The sequence below is a fragment of the Apodemus sylvaticus genome, chromosome 20, assembly GCF_947179515.1.
Source record: "Apodemus sylvaticus chromosome 20, mApoSyl1.1, whole genome shotgun sequence".
Classification (NCBI taxonomy): Eukaryota; Metazoa; Chordata; class Mammalia; order Rodentia; family Muridae; genus Apodemus; species Apodemus sylvaticus.
In genome coordinates, this window is record NC_067491.1 from 4,013,657 (window position 1) to 4,029,751 (window position 16,095).

The 16,095-nt window shown below is 37.4% G+C and overlaps 2 protein-coding genes across 2 annotated transcripts; both read left to right on the plus strand.

Moving 5' to 3' along the window:
- Positions 1-1,039: 1,039 nt before the first annotated feature.
- Positions 1,040-1,975, plus strand: LOC127671222 (olfactory receptor 6C2-like). The gene has a single exon (XM_052165953.1). The coding sequence runs from the start codon at positions 1,040-1,042 to the stop codon at positions 1,973-1,975; it is 936 nt and encodes a 311-aa protein (XP_052021913.1).
- Positions 1,976-6,197: 4,222 nt separating this feature from the next.
- On the plus strand, positions 6,198-15,690 carry LOC127671288 (olfactory receptor 6C2-like). Its single transcript, XM_052166013.1, has 4 exons — positions 6,198-6,207; positions 6,277-6,423; positions 11,188-11,291; positions 14,734-15,690. Exons 1-4 carry the CDS (start codon positions 6,198-6,200, stop codon positions 15,688-15,690), a joined length of 1,218 nt encoding a protein of 405 aa, XP_052021973.1.
- Positions 15,691-16,095: the final 405 nt, after the last annotated feature.

Sequence of the window (16,095 nt, forward strand, 5' to 3'; positions counted from 1 at the left end):
AAAAGCCATTGTTTCTAACTGGATATGCAAATGTCCATTTCAAATTAATTAATACCATTTACTTATGCAAATGTCCTCCACTGTGTCAGAATATTTTCTCTTAATATTGGATTAGTCATTTTCTTTATTCTTTTATTCCATGTTTTATCTTGAGGTTAAGGCTATCTACATAGGAAAAGTGGATTCAAATGTAATTTGATGTGGTAAAGAATCATCACAGATGGCATCTTTGAAATTTATTTTTCAAGTATTTTTTGAGAGAATGTGTGTTGTCTGCATAATTATATCATGCTTTAAAGCCTTCTCTGCTATGAACTACCCTGAATTATCAAGTGATCACTAAGGGACAGAGAAACCCAATAAGGAGGCAGTATCATGGGAGCAACTACAGAAGTGTGTGTGTTTGTGTGTGTGTGTGTGTGTGTGAGAGAGAGAGAGAGAGAGAGAGAGAGAATGTGCACGAGTACATAGATCTCTGTGTGTGTATGTGTGTGTGTGTGTATGTGAGAGAGAGACAGAGAGAGAGAGAGAGAGAGAGAGAATGTGCACGAGTACATGGATCTGTGTGTGTATATGTATGTGTGTGTATGTGTGTGTGTGTGTGTGTGTGTGCTTGTATGGTATTTATAGATATGTGGTACGCATAGCTGAGTTGATATGTGTGCATGCACTGTATATTCATGAATGCTAACTCTGGAAGTCTTCAGGGTAAAAACACCAATTGCAGTAAACAAAATGTAAACGTTTCTAGAAGTGACTGTATTGTGCATAGTTCTCTCACATTGTTTCACAGAGGAGCAACACACTTGGAAATGTATCATAAAATTCCAGCCGATTTTGATAATTCTTAAGCCAAAAGGTATTTATGGTTCACATAAAATAATAGAACGGGAGGTAGAAGTCCTTACACAGTAGACATTTAAAAGAGTAATTTTTTAAAGTGAATGAATAAGAAAAATCTGGCAAATTTAAAACTGAATCTATATTAAAAAAGTCTCTGAATGTCCCATGCAGATCTAAAAGAACCCGGAAATCAGTGATGAGGAACCAAACTGTTGCAACTTTCATCTTGCTGGGACTGACAGATGACCAGCAACTGCAGGTTTTCGTCTTTATCATTCTCTTCTTCACCTACACACTGAGCATCTCTGGAAATCTGGCCATCATTTCGCTCATCATAGTGGATCCTCACCTTAAAACAGCCATGTACTATTTCCTTAAGAACTTTGCTTTCTTAGAGGTCTCGTTCACATCTGCAAGCATCCCCAGATATCTGTATAATATAGCAACAGGTGACAAAATGATTACCTATAATGCCTGTGTTGCCCAAGTATTTTTTACTGGCCTCTTTGGAGTAACTGAATTTTTCCTTCTAGCTGCCATGTCCTATGACCGTTATGTGGCCATCTGCAGGCCACTGCACTATTTGACTACCATGAATACGGCAGTCTGCAGAAGACTTGTGTTTTGTTGTTGGGTAGCTGGTTTGTGTATTTTAATTCCCCCACTTAGCCTGGTCCTAAATCTGGAGTTCTGTAATTCCAATATCATTGATCACTTTATCTGTGATGTTTCTCCTCTCCTAAAAATCTCTTGTTCGGACACTTGGTTCATGGAGCAGACAGTTCTCATCTGCGCTGTACTGACGCTCATTATAACGCTGGTGTGTGTTGTTCTCTCCTATGTTAATATCATCAAGACAGTTCTTAGATTCCCTTCTGCCCAGCAGAGGAAAAAGGCCTTCTCTACCTGTTCTTCCCACATGATTGTGGTTTCCATCACCTATGGCAGCTGCATCTTCATCTACATCAAGCCTTCAGCAAAGGAGGAGGTGGCCATCAACAAGGGTGTGACAGTTCTCACTACTTCCATTGCCCCTATGCTAAACCCCTTCATCTACACACTTAGGAATAGGCAAGTCAAGCAAGCCTTCTATGACTCAATAAGAAGAATTATAGCATTTTCCAAGAAATAAGACATGGTGAAACCCAATAAACATGGACAGTAAACCTCCCAAACGTCTGGGTCAGGTTGACATTTCCTGAACACTCTTTCTCATTGCGGTCAACTGACATTCCTGCTCCCACAAATCTCATTTAGGATCACATCCTTTCATGTGTGCTAATAGCTTTCAGAAACCATAACCCCTGTTTCACTTGAAAATTAAGAATACCAAAAAAATAATAAAGTAAAATAAAACAACAGAGAAGTAATTGCCCGAAGATTTTTACATCTTCAGCAAAAAAAAAAAAGAAACCATTGTTTCTTCTAATCCAAAACTTTCAATTTATTTATTTACTGGTTCACTTAATTAGTTCATTTAATTGGTGTATATTCTCCTTAAAGTAGGTGCTATTGAGGTCCTAAAAACAGAAAATGACAAAAGCCAAACAAAAACAAACAAATAAAAAAAAAAATCATACCCCCTCCCCACCATGTACTCTCAGAAATACAAAGGAGAAATGGGAACCAGCCAGTGAACAGATAATCAAAATGTTGCATATGGATAGCAGGGAATGCTTTTGACCATAAAATAGGATAAAGTTCTATCATATTTAATACAGGAAGGATAGAGACGATTGTGTAAAATAAGTCAGGCACAGAGAGGGAAATATGTGGGTTATAGAAGGGCTGATCTCAGAGAAGTTGAGAGTAGATTAGTGTTATCAGAAGCTAGGAGGGTAATGAGGAAGAGAAAGCTGAGAAAAGTTTAATTAAATCACAGGTAAGTAAAATATGGTGGCTATAGAGATAATAATAGCATACTATATAATTCAGAAAGTTTGAAAATGAATTTTGAATGTTTTTATCATACAGAAATTACTAATTCTTGAAGAAACACAATTTCTATTCTGATTTGGCTATTACACAGTGTTCTCTTGTATCAAGACACCATCTGATACTTCATTAATATGTACACCTTTATATTTTAATTCACGTTTAAAAATAATTAATATGTAATAAAATAACTCTAAAAATAAAATGGCTTACACTGAAATAGATACATGAAAGAAAATAAGCCTTTTGATATCATAAAATATCAAAAATAATCATTTATGTTCCTTAAAATGAATCATGTAATATGTTTTTGATGGTTTACTTATTGTTTTCAATAAATTTCTACCACAGTGACCCCTCCCTTGACTCCTAATCCTTCACACTTTTCCTCTGGTCTAAATCTTGCCCAGGATGTGAGGGTGGTCTGACTGAGACATCTGTTACACCATTGGTCACTGCCAAGGTTGATCTGCTGATCTGGACCACTAGGTGGGTCTACCCTCCCTTCCTCGCCACTCCATGTGAGTTCATCCCTCCTGAAGTTTCTCCATCAAAGAGGACAACCTTCCCTGAACAGAGGAGGACCTGTCTTCAGCCAAGGGTATAGGAGTAGATGTGCCTCCTACTAGAACCTCCAAACAAGCTCTCAAAAATATTCATATTTTAAAGGGTATCAAATTAACAACAATCAAAATCCTAAACGTTATGGGTTTGTTTTTTTTTTTCAAAAAGTAAGGCATTTAAAGTTTAAAAGAATAAACTGGAAATAGTTTTCTTAAAATAAGAGTCTCTATATAGCTCTGTCTATCCTAAAGCTGACCTCAAACTTATAGAGTCTGCTTATCTCTGCCTCCTGAGTGCTGAACTATTCTGAGACATCTTTTAATTGCAATATGCCACCTGTATATACATATATTAAATTACACAAAATGCCAGTAGTGTAAATAAACATATGCCAAGAAAGAATCAAAATAGTAAAGTAAACTGCATATATGAATGCTGAAAACTTAGGAAAGTGTCTTAAGGGAATATGCAAAAAATAATGCTGCCATTTTAATACACGGTAAAGGCACAGAGCGTTCACCACAGTTCATCCAAAGTGCCTTTGTTTTCAGTATCACAGTTCTTAAGTCGCAGGTCTCTACCATAATGGACTGTCAACCCTGAAGGAAGAAACAGCCAAGCACTCACTTCTTTGAGTATGAATAATGCCTAGGCTTTCAAGTATCTTGAAAATATGAATTTCTCATATATATATATATATATATATATATATATATATATATATATATACACACACGTATATATACATGTATATATACATATATACATATACATATATCATACATATACATCATATACATATCCATGTATATGTGTATGTATACATATATATACATATATATGTGTGTGTGTATATATATATGTTCAAATGTATCTGAGTGACTATTAATAGAAAACTAAAGGAATAAATGCTTTCTGCAAACAAAGATGAAATATACCAAAACATTTGCAACCAATGATGGATGTTAATTCTAATATAAATGTTTTCTGCACTTTACATTATCTAAGACTATAAATGAAAATTGAGCTCAATTTATTATACGTTGACAATCTTTGTGTCATTTCTATTTGTTTTGAGATGCATATTTAAACAACATGATGCTTTTATATACATGGGGGAATGGGTACAACAGTTAAGCAATTTAACATACCTGTAATCTCAAATTTTGCCTTTATTTTCTATCTAGTAAAATCATCTAGGATCTCACAAATGTTTCAATATAAAATGCAGTAATATAAACCAGGCATGGTAGTACATCCCTGAAGTCCCAACACTCTCAGAAGACTAAAATAGCAAGATCAGGAGTTTAAAGTCACTTCAGACTACATTGTAAGAACTAGTCTCAAAACTCTAAATGAAGCTTTTTAAAAAATCAGTATTATTAACTCAAGTCTTTTGGGAGGTAGGACAGAACACTTATTCATTTTCTTCCTGCAACCTTACTGTTTCCCTTCATTTTTATATTTTTTTCCTCTTATGAAAAATAGGATTTTTTTCTCTACTCTATATCCCGATTACAGTGTACTTCCATCTACTTCTCCCAGTTCCTTCCCCTTTCCCTCCCCCTCCAGATCCACTCCCTTTTGGTCTTTCATTAGAAAAAATATAATTCTAAGAGATAACAATGAAACATGACAAAATAAAATATAGTAAGACAAAGCTAAAGCCATCGTTGAAGTTGAGCAAGACAACCCAAGAGAAGGAAGAGTCCCAAGAGCAGCACAAGAATCAGAGACCCTCTCATTCTCACACTCAGGAGTCCCATAAAAAGTACTAAAGTCACTTAGAAAAAGCCATAGGGAAACTACTACTTTAGAAGCTTTACAAGTCACACACACACACACAAAGGTTTTATATGTAATTATCCTACAATGGGGCAAAAATGCCCCTACCAGACACCACAAGATAACAAAAAGTCCAATGCCAAAAAATGGGTTACCCCTTTGGGGGTTGTTAACAAGTAAGATCCCACAGACCCCCAAATGCTAAGCCCACCCTCAGCATTCAGACATGTCCTAGCAGAGGAAATAATGAACAGGCAGAAGGAAGAATGGATGAATGAGTCAGAGACTGTGGCTGGAGAATCTTGCATCTCGGACTGACTAGCAAGCAGGATGTTTATTTATACAGATTCCATAACAGAGGCAAACTTATGATTTCAAAAGAAATACAGATCATATCACATTGTCCCTGGACATGTGTTACAAGTACAGAGAGATAGGTATTACCAATCTCAAATCATTTTAGACTACATAAGCATTTATGACATATAACATCTTATTCTTCAGAAAAGTGAAACATTAAACACATAGAAATATATCTGAGTTCCCAAGCCTTGAACAATGCACAGTGATTGAAGGACAACTTGTAAGTTAACCTAACTTAAAAGTTTAAAAGCTCTCGCAGGCTGCAGGCCAATGTATTCTACTCACTTCTTTTCTCTTGGTTTTTTTGTTTAAAAGACTGGCTATAACTCTTGTTATCCGCTTTACATCCCGATCATAGCCCCCTCCCTCCTCTTCTTCCTGTCCCACCCTTTCAAAACTTCCCATTGTCCCCTCCTCTTCTCCTTAGAAGACACTGAGAGAGACACTTCCTCCTTGAGTGTCCTCCCACTCAAGCATCTAGCCCAGAAGAACTAGGCACATCCTCTCCCAACGAGGCCCAACCAGGCAATTCAGTTAGAGGAAGGGGATGTCATGGCAAGAACAGAGTTAGAGTCAGCCCTCCCCCGGCCCCCTCTTCACTTGTTAGGGGACTCACAGGAGCATCAAGCCACACATTTACTACAAATGTGTAGGCGGTCCAGTTCCTGTATGCTCTCTTGTGGGTGGCCCAGACTCTATGAGCCCCCATGGTCCCAGGTTAGTAGACTATGTGGGTCTTCTTACAGTGTCCTTGATCTCTCCCATTTTCTCACTTCTGTCTCCTAGAGCTCTACCTGACGTTTGACTTTGGGAATCTACATCTGCCTCTGGTGCTGGAAGAAGCTTCTCTGGAGACAGTTATGCTAGGTTCCGTCAGCAAATATAGCAGAGTATCATTAACAAGAGTTGGCTCTGTCACATGGAATGCAAATGGTTAGGGCAATCATTGGATGGCTGTTCCCTCAGTCTCTTCTCCATCTTTATCTCTGCACATCTTGTAGGCAAGACAAATTTTGGGTTGAAGATTTTGTGGGTAGATTGATGTCCCCCTCCCTCCTCTGAAAGTTCTGCCTGGCTACAGAAGGTGGCCACTTCAGTCTCTATGTCCTCCTTTGGGAGGAATCTTAGCTAAGGTACCACCCCCCTCCACCTGTATCCTCCCCCATCCCAGGCCTCCAGCTAGTCAACAACTCATCAGAGATACACAAACCTTCCTCCCCCACTGCTGATTTCAATTTTCACTCCCAGTCCTTTCTCACCTCTCCTCTCCCCACACCTGATTGCCATCCCCATTCCCCTCCTCAACTCCACTCCTACCTAGTTCTCTCTATATATCCACCTCCAATGACTACTTAGCTTCACCTTCTGACTGAGATTTGAGAATATTCTCTTGGAACCTCCATATTAGCCAGTTTCTTTGAGTCTGTGGATTGTAACATGGTTATCCTACACTTTGTAGCTAATGCTCACTTGTGAGTACATACTATAAGTATCTTTCTGACCCTGGGTTAGTTTGCTCAGGATGATAGTTTCAAGTTCTAGCCATTTGCCTGCAAAATTTATAATGTCTTTGTTTTAAGTAGCCAGATAGTATTCTATTCTTTGTTCATTCTTCAGTTGAGGAACATCTACATGTTCCAAAATACTCAGGATTAATGGTCAAATCTAGAGGATCAATACATATATAGAGGAAAGGAGTGTTTTACCCTTTAAAAGAGTATTGAGAAAAGCAGAGAATCAACCATAGGGCTTCCAGCCTGCATGATCCAAGCATGACCAACAAAGTGAAACTCAAAGTGAAATATTACTATAAGTATAGACAGCATAGTGAAAGCAAGAAGAGCTTGTAGCACACACTATCTAGATAATAAGCATAGAGGCCACCAAATTCACCTCAGGTCCTTGCCAAGTGGGAAGGTGTTTCCATGGACCTGGTCACAGTAGAGTCCCGACAGAGAATCACTCGTTCCCTGCAGATGCTGCATGGCCGCCACCAAGTCCCCTTATGATTAACAAATTCTTGTATTTCTTTTAAATTAATTTTATATCATATATATTATGTTTTAGGCAAACTAATTTTGTTATTAAGTTGTTATTATCTGGGGTCAATGTCCTATAGACTGCATATAAGAGGAAGCCTGTACTCTGATCTGTTGCCAAATCTATTGCTTTCTGAGTTTGCTGAAGGGCAAATGGACCAACAGAACTCTGGGGATATTCAGCTTTTTTGTGCTTTTCACAATCTCCGTGGCAAGAAAGACTCCAGATAAGTTTACTTCTTTGAGAGCAGAAACAATTTTCTGGAGAAAAGACATAAATGAATCATAATGTTAAAAGTCCCCACAGGAAAGAAAGGAAGGAATCTGAGACAGAAATGTTTTAATATATTTCTCTACACCCCAATCCAATCTAGATGTCCACATGTGTCCCACATGGTTATATTACTTTTTTCTCTTAACAATATGAAATAGCTGGCAGTCAAGGAACAAAATAGATACAGCTCTGGTAAGGAGTAAGGCCTCAACAAATAGGGAACTATGATTTTGGATCTGAATTGGATCTGAAGAAATGGAAGGCATCAGAAATATATTTTATCTTTGATTCTCAGAGCTTGTGGCTTCAGAGACCCCTCAGATGGTGAGAAACTAAAGGATGTTCAGTGACTGGGATCCTGGAGGCTGAGCTAGACATGGAGAACAGTCAGATAGACTGTGTGAACAGGGAATTGTGGAATCAGAAAGACAACTTGGCAGTTATGAGTGGCTTCTGCAAGGACAGTTTAACTAGATGCTTTGTCATGGATTTGTAAACATTTTGTTCTTCACTGTAGTATTTAGTGAATAAATAAAACATGGGTTCTTTGTTTAGATATCAAAAAAAAAGTCCCTCACAAATGCAACATGGAGAGATCAGAACCCCAAAGTAAAAATCAGCACAGTGGCTAAAGCAGCATTCACCTCGGCCATGCTGGACTGTGTCAAAAAGCTATGCTGGCTTTGTGGCTTTTGTGATTTTTAAGTAGTCATTGGCTGTGCCACCCAAACATTACACATATTTCCCATGCTCTTAGTTACCTTCAAAAATGTGATGGTGAGACCCTACTGCTGAAAACAGCACCAATTTGAGTTAACAGAGAAATCAACATGTTATACAACTGGAAGCTTCATCTCTACTGGTTAGATTCCATACTGTTGGAAGGAGCTGTGCACTCTACTACAGAAGAAGTGGAATCATGAATATTACCAAGCTGTGAACTCAACACATAACAACAATTACCAACTTGTCACCACATGCCCATTGATACAATGGTGGCACAAATGTCAAGGTAGTAACCAACCATTTTCCCATTGTATTTAAGGCCCACAAGTCAAACCTATACCTGGCACTATTATCCAGTCCAAAACTCTATGGATAGACCCAGATGCCCCTCAACAGAGGAATGGATACAGAAAATGTGGTATATTTACACAATAGAGTACTATTCATCTATTAAAAACAATTAATTCATGAAATTCTCAGGAAAATGGATAGAGCTAGAAATTATCATCCTGAGTGAAGCAACCCAGTCACAAAAGAATATAAGTGGTATGCACTCACTGATAAGTTGATATTAGCCCGAGATTTCAGAATACCCAAGATACAATTCACAGACCACATGAAGCTCAAGAAAGAAGACCAAAGTATGGGTATGTCGGTCCTTCTTAGAAGAGGAATCAAAATGCCCATGGGAGGAGATACAGAGACAAAGTGTGGAGCAGAGACTGGAGGAAAGGCCATTCAGAGACTGCCCCACCTGGGGATCCATCCTATATACAGTTATCAAACCCAGACACTATTGCAGATGCCATCAAGTGCTACCTGATAGGGACTGATATAGCTATTTTCTGAGAGGCTCTGCCAGTGCCAACAAATACAGAAGTTGATGCTCACAGCCAACCATTTAAATAAGCACAGGGCCCCCAATGGAGGAGCTGGAGAAAGGACGCAAGAGCTGAAGATGTTTGGAGCCCTAGGAGGAACAACAATATGAACCAGCCAGCACCCCCAGAGCTCCCAGGGAACAAACCACCAACCAAAGAGTGCACATGGAGGGACCCATGGCTCCAGCCACATATGTAGCAGAGGATGGCCTTTTCAGACATCAGTGGGAAGAAAGGCCATTTGTCCTGTGAAGGCTCGATGCCCCAGTGTAGGGGAATGCCAGGACAGGAAAGTGGGAGTGGGTAGGTGGGTTGGTGAGCAGGGGGATGGGATAAGGGGTTTTCAGAGGTGAAACTAGGAAAAGGGATAACATTTGAAATGTAAATAAAGAAAATATCTACTAAAAAAGAAAATTCTTTTAAATAAAGTTTTAATAAATAAGAAAAAGAATATAGTATTATACTGACTCTTAATGACTCCTTGCTGTACCTATAGATTAGTGAATCCATCAATCCTCATTGTAAATGGGTGCAAGTTAACAGAAACCCACAACTGACCAAAGTGTCCATAGCTATGGAATGCTCAGCCCCAGGCACGACACCTGTATCATACCCCCATTTCCCCAAACCTCAGGGATCATTTGAAAGTAAGGGTGGATGACTACAAGGAAATGGTATTTCTTGGATTCATCATGACAGTTACTTGTATGAATCTGAAGCAGCTGATATAGCATGTATAATATTTATGCAGGCTTAAGTGGGTAGAATTCCAACATGGAAAGTTATTTTCCTTTCAGGTTTTAGCTGTCAGCAGGTTTACCACCCTCCAATGAAGGCAACACATCCAAGAATATATGGGCAGATTGTGCTTGATGAGTTTCAAGAAAAAAAAAAAGACATAAAGTTGGGTTGTTATGGAAGGAGAAGGAAGGGAGGCTATTATAATTGAAATACATTGTACAAACTTCTCAAAGAAGAGTCATTTAAAATATAAATGGATGACGAAAAGTACATAACATGTACCATACATCTCTATGGCTATCGTTTTAATAACAGTTTATGTAATTATGTGAAAAAAGCAAGTTACAACTTTAAATAATAAAAATAATATTTCTACTTTTAAATATTCAATGCTGTCATTTACTCCCAAATATTAAAAGGAAACTTGCTTCAAGTTTTCCAGTGTTTTTGTTTTACCACCTTAATGACTGAGAAAAAATAGTATTTGAAACAGTCTTGTGGTCCTCACCTTTCATTTAGGTAAGGAGAAAAACACGGGAGCTGCCAGCCAGTTCTTGACCATGTGAATTTTCTCCCTTGTGTTCTGGTCTGTGCCTGTTGCTATGACATCATTGTGTCTCTAAGGACACTGTCCCCACTACAGCATCTTTCAGGATTTTTTGCCCAAGTTCATTATAGATACTCATTAGTGAGGTCTAGGCATAGGTCACTGAGGACTCAGACATTTATTTATTTAGTTTCAGCTTTAAGAAATAAATCAACTGAAAACTGTAACAGTGGAAAAAAACTATCCAAAGAAATCATCATGTCAATGCTTTGGAAAAAAAGAAGACAACATTTGCAGTTGTGTTATTTTCAACCAAAAGAAATCTAGGATACATGTCTAGGATAAAAAGGAACCAAAGTCCTGGTTAAGAAAATCTGTCCAGTGTGTTGGAAATGGAAAAACTCTGGAGGATTTGTAGGGCTAGGCCTTCACACAGCATGAGAAAGTTCTACATGAGCCTTTGTTGGTAGGTTCTCTGTGTTAAAATAGACTCCAGACTCTGGTTAAAGAATCAGCTGAACCTACGGTTTGCTGTCAGAAGAGTAAGCACAGTGGCTCTTCATTCAACTTCGTATTTGGCAATGATTTTTCTGGTAAGCACATTGGACCTGACATACCAAAATCAACTGCTATAATCATTTATATAAATTGTTACATAAAGATACACAGATAGTTCTAAGTTGTATTTTAATGGTGCTGTTTTATTTTTTTCATCAAAGTGTAAATACCATGTGAATACCATGTGGCCAGTTGCTGTGATTTCATAACCTCACTCTCCTGTTTAAAGAGAAAATATGTAGAATCAAGAATCATCCAGGAAAAAAAAAATCATCCAGTATGATAATTTATCCTGATTTGGACAAAACTGGCTCTCTGAAAACTTTTTACAAAAAAGTTTCTTTGGAAGAAGTAATTATTTTCTAAAACTTTGCCTCTTAAAAGCTAGGATATATTTGCCCTTAATGAAGCAAATGAAGATTATTTTGTAGCCATGGTTATCACACAGTAGCACAGGAATAAGCTAGTTACCACAAACTAAGTCCAGGAGTAGAGACTCAGAAGACATGTATTTACAACATATAGGAGGGAAGCTAAAAAGAGTGCACTCAACTGATTAAAACTATTAAGTCTTACTATTTCTTGGGAATATCATGGGTCTTCCAAAACCATTGTTGTCCCTCCTTCCCATTGATGGAGGTAGTAATCTGCCATATAACGTAGGGAGATGCAGCCTTCATCTCTTGAAGCAGTAACTAGTTTAAAGGCAAAAGAACAACTGTCCACATAACATTCTAGCCTTATTAGGAAAATGTAGACAAAATTGTTTTCTCTTCATCCTCAAACACTGGAGATAGTCATTCAAAAACTAAAATACACTTCATTCAATGTGCTAATGAAACAAAGTGTCACCTGAGAAAAACAATGGAGCAACTATTACTCTAAATCAACAATTAGGAAGTCCTATTTGCATATATTACTAAAATATCCATTGAAGAAGCAGAAATGGAAAATACAAGGGAAAACTCATAAATAACAGTGGTGAAATCCTTAAATGGAAACTGAAACTGACTATTCCATGGTATATGTTTATGAATGAAAACCTCAAAGATCAGAACCTATATCATGATGTGATTTTATGAATGAAAACCTCAAAGACCAGAACCTATCAGTACCTATATCATGGTGTAATTTCATAAATGAAAACATCATAGACCAGAATTTATATCAAAGAATAGAAAACTGCCTAAAATCTTGAAAATAAAATACACACACACACACACACACACACACTCACCAGCCACGGTGGTAAGCACGATTAATCTCAGCACTTGGGAGACAAAAGCAGGCAGGCAGATCTCTGTGAGTTAAAGGCCAGCTCTGTCTATATAGTGAGTTCCAGGACAACCAGGTCTAGATAATGAGAGTCTGCATTTAAAAAAACAAATCTTGAAAAAAGGTATATTTAACATATTATACTGTGTCAATTGTAGTGTTATTACTGCAACATGGCCACACTATAAATTCAGGGGAAAGTAATGTAAAGTTTGAAAACAACATAAAGGCTCTAAATAAATGTAGCTTTAGCTATTGAAGGTACATTTTAAGAATTATGAAACTATAAAAACACACTTTGCAGATATTTTAAGTCTTATAGTGATGTATAACAGCATATAAAAAGTTATTTTAAAGTGTAGCATATGTTCATATTATTTTTAACATACTTGAAACTTCAAAATCATAACAGTTTAAAAACTAGAGGGAGTTTTTAACTTTTAACACAAATGTAGTGTGGTAAATTAAATGATCTTAAGTGAACTTATGGAAATGCCAAAATATTTGCTATATATTATCGTGTAAATAGTGTGAAAGTCATATATTAAAGTATGTGAATTCCTTTACTTCTAACTTGAATATATTACTGACAGATGTCCCAAGAATGCTAAAAATTTTCAGTAACTGAGTTATAATGACAGCTAATGCAAGGAGGAGATGATATTTAACATTTTGAACAGCATGTAAAGAAGTAATGACCTTACTCACTAGTAACTCTCTTGTTTCAAACACAAAAAGAAAATATCAAGATCAAATTAAAAACATGCAAAAATTTTACAGTTGAAACCAATGACAGGACCTGAGTTAATATCTCAGTGAATAAAACGCTTGCCAACATAAGGACCTGAGTTCAGATCCCCAGCAACTACATAAAAAGCCGGGTGCTGTAGTGCACACCTGCGATCCTTGGGAAGATTCACGGTGTTCACTGGCTAGCTAGCTTCGCCAAATCAGCAAACCCAAAGTTCAGTGAAAGATTTTTGTCTCAGAAAATAAGAAGGAGTCCAAGAGAGGAGGACACTTGATGTGGACCTCTGGGCTCCAAATGCATGCACATAAACATGTGCATGCTCTAATACACACATGTGTGTGTCATGCACAGATACAAAACAGTTTGTCAGTTACGTCACTGTTCACAAATGAAAGCAAAAAAAAAAAAAAGCAATGCCCCTTTCAGTGTATAAGCCAATAGTGTGGGTATGTATACTGCTAAAGTGTTTCTTACACATGGATTACCAATCTAGGACTGTGTTGGTTTGGGTTGCTATGTGGGTTAAGAGACTAGAACAGTTCATGGTTTTAACAAGCTTACTTTCTCAGAGAGAGTGCCAAAGTAGAATAACCTGACCCAGGCACACGAGTGAGCTACACAGACAATAGAGCTTTAGATGACTTTAGTAAAGTGACATTCAAACTAAACATCGAAATAATTAGTTATTCAGAGTCAGCATGTAGAAAGCATGTGTAGTACTTTTAACTTGAGTTTGAACTTGACGTTATTAATAAAACATTCCCCATACTCTACACACTGAAAGAATAAAGGACATATGTTTTCTTTTCTCAGCTTGGGAAAACATTTTCACATGTAGCCAATTGTGTATCCCAGTAAACAGTGTGTGTGAATTACATGCTAGCAGGGAAATATAAAAATAAAGATATTATAAAGCAATATAAAAGTTTCAACTTAGAGAAAGCATACTTCATCAATGCATGCTTAATCATCGTGGCAAAATGTAAAGTACAAGTTACTGCTAAAGCGACAGAGGTTGTCCATGGGATCCAGAAAGTTGTTTCATGTTTACATTTTATCCAGGACCAAATATTTTAGGAAAGGCATGTGAATGTGAACCTTTCAAATACAAAAGAAATCTTAGACATACAAGGACAATAATTCTATTGAATCAGAACACATTGTGATTCAAATCTAACCCCACAAGAAAACCCACTTAGGTGTAGATTACAAGTATAAAAATGAAGAATATGGATGTCATAACGTTTAAGTGGATCTTTAAGATCACAAACTGTGAAGCTAATAAACTAAATTATTGAATAGCTAACTATTCCAGACTATCAGCTTCCACTTGCAGAAGAAACTACACAGGATTAAGTTCACTATAACAGTCACTGTTTACTGCTCTCTGGCTCCACTACTTTTCAAAGAAGACATCACTAATTTTATGAGAGGATTGAATAATTCAGTAGTTGGTGATGAACAACACGATAACCACCTTCATTCTGTTGGGACTAACAGATGATCCTCAACTTCAGATTCCAATTTTTGTGTTTCTATTTTTTGCCTACATGCTCAGCATAACTGGAAATCTGACTATCATATCCCTCACTCTATCAGACTCTCACCTTAAAACACCTATGTACTTTTTCCTACAAAATTTCTCCATATTAGAAATTTCATTTACATCTGCTTGTATCCCTCGATATTTGTACAACATAGCAACCGGAGACAGGTCAATCACGTACAATGTTTGTGTCATTCAAGTGTTTTTTACTGATGTTTTCGGAGTAACTGAATTTTTTCTGCTGGCCATTATGTCCTATGATCGCTATGTGGCCATCTGCAAACCCCTGCATTATGTAACCATCATGAACAGCAAGGTGTGCCAGACGCTCGTGGTCTGCTGCTGGGCGGCTGGTGTGCTCATCATACTTCTGCCACTTACCCTGTTCCTAAATTTGAAATTCTGTGACTCAAATGTTATTGATTATTTCTTCTGCGATGCATCTCCCATCTTGAAGATCTCGTGCTCAGACACTTGGCTCATAGAGCAGCTGGTGATTGTCTGTGCAGTGCTGACCTTCATTCTGACCCTGGTGTGCGTTACGCTGTCCTACGTACATATCATCAAGACTATTCTAAGATTCCCCTCTGCCCAGCAAAGGAAAAGGGCCTTTTCCACCTGTTCTTCTCACATGATTGTAGTTTCAATCACCTATGGAAGCTGTATTTTCATTTACATCAACCCTGCGGCAAAAGAATCAGTGGCTATCAATAAAGGTGTAGCAGTTCTGATGACATCGATTGCTCCCATGTTGAACCCATTCATTTATACTCTGAGAAATAAGCAAGTGAGACAAGCCTTCAGTGATTCCTTCAAAAAGATTGCCATGCTCTCAATGAAGAAAAAGAATGTTCATATATAGAAATAAAATATTAATTAAGCATAAACCATTAAAGTCCACATATGTTTGTCTCTTCTTGAATGAATCTATATTTAGATGAACTTTCACAAAAATTTTTGAGAAAGGGACAGAAGCACACATGTGATATAAAAACAGAGGTGATGAATACTGTGAGGAGGCTTATGTGACAATAGGGACTGGGGTTGGGGAGAGGAGATCATAAGAGAGGAAAGTTAACTACAACTAATGATGTGTAAAAAATATGAAAAGCCACTACTTTATAAGCTAATTAAAAAATATTCTAAAGAATTTTGAACACAGAAACACTATCTGGATAGATTATACTGTTCCCAGAAGCTATAGGTTATGAAATTAAAATTCTAGTGTCAGGTATGGGATATTTACCTCTCTCTGTCTTTTTCATTG

Bases quoted from the DNA above. Each gene is read 5' to 3' on its own strand.
- LOC127671222 (XM_052165953.1), top strand. From the start codon at position 1,040: ATGAGGAACCAAACTGTTGCAACTTTCATCTTGCTGGGACTGACAGAT.
- LOC127671288 (XM_052166013.1), top strand. The intron at 6,424-11,187 runs GTTAGGGCAATC...GTGTTAAAATAG, and splicing joins TGTCACATGGAATGCAAATG to ACTCCAGACTCTGGTTAAAG. The intron at 11,292-14,733 runs GTAAGCACATTG...ATAATTCAGTAG, and splicing joins ATTTGGCAATGATTTTTCTG to TTGGTGATGAACAACACGAT.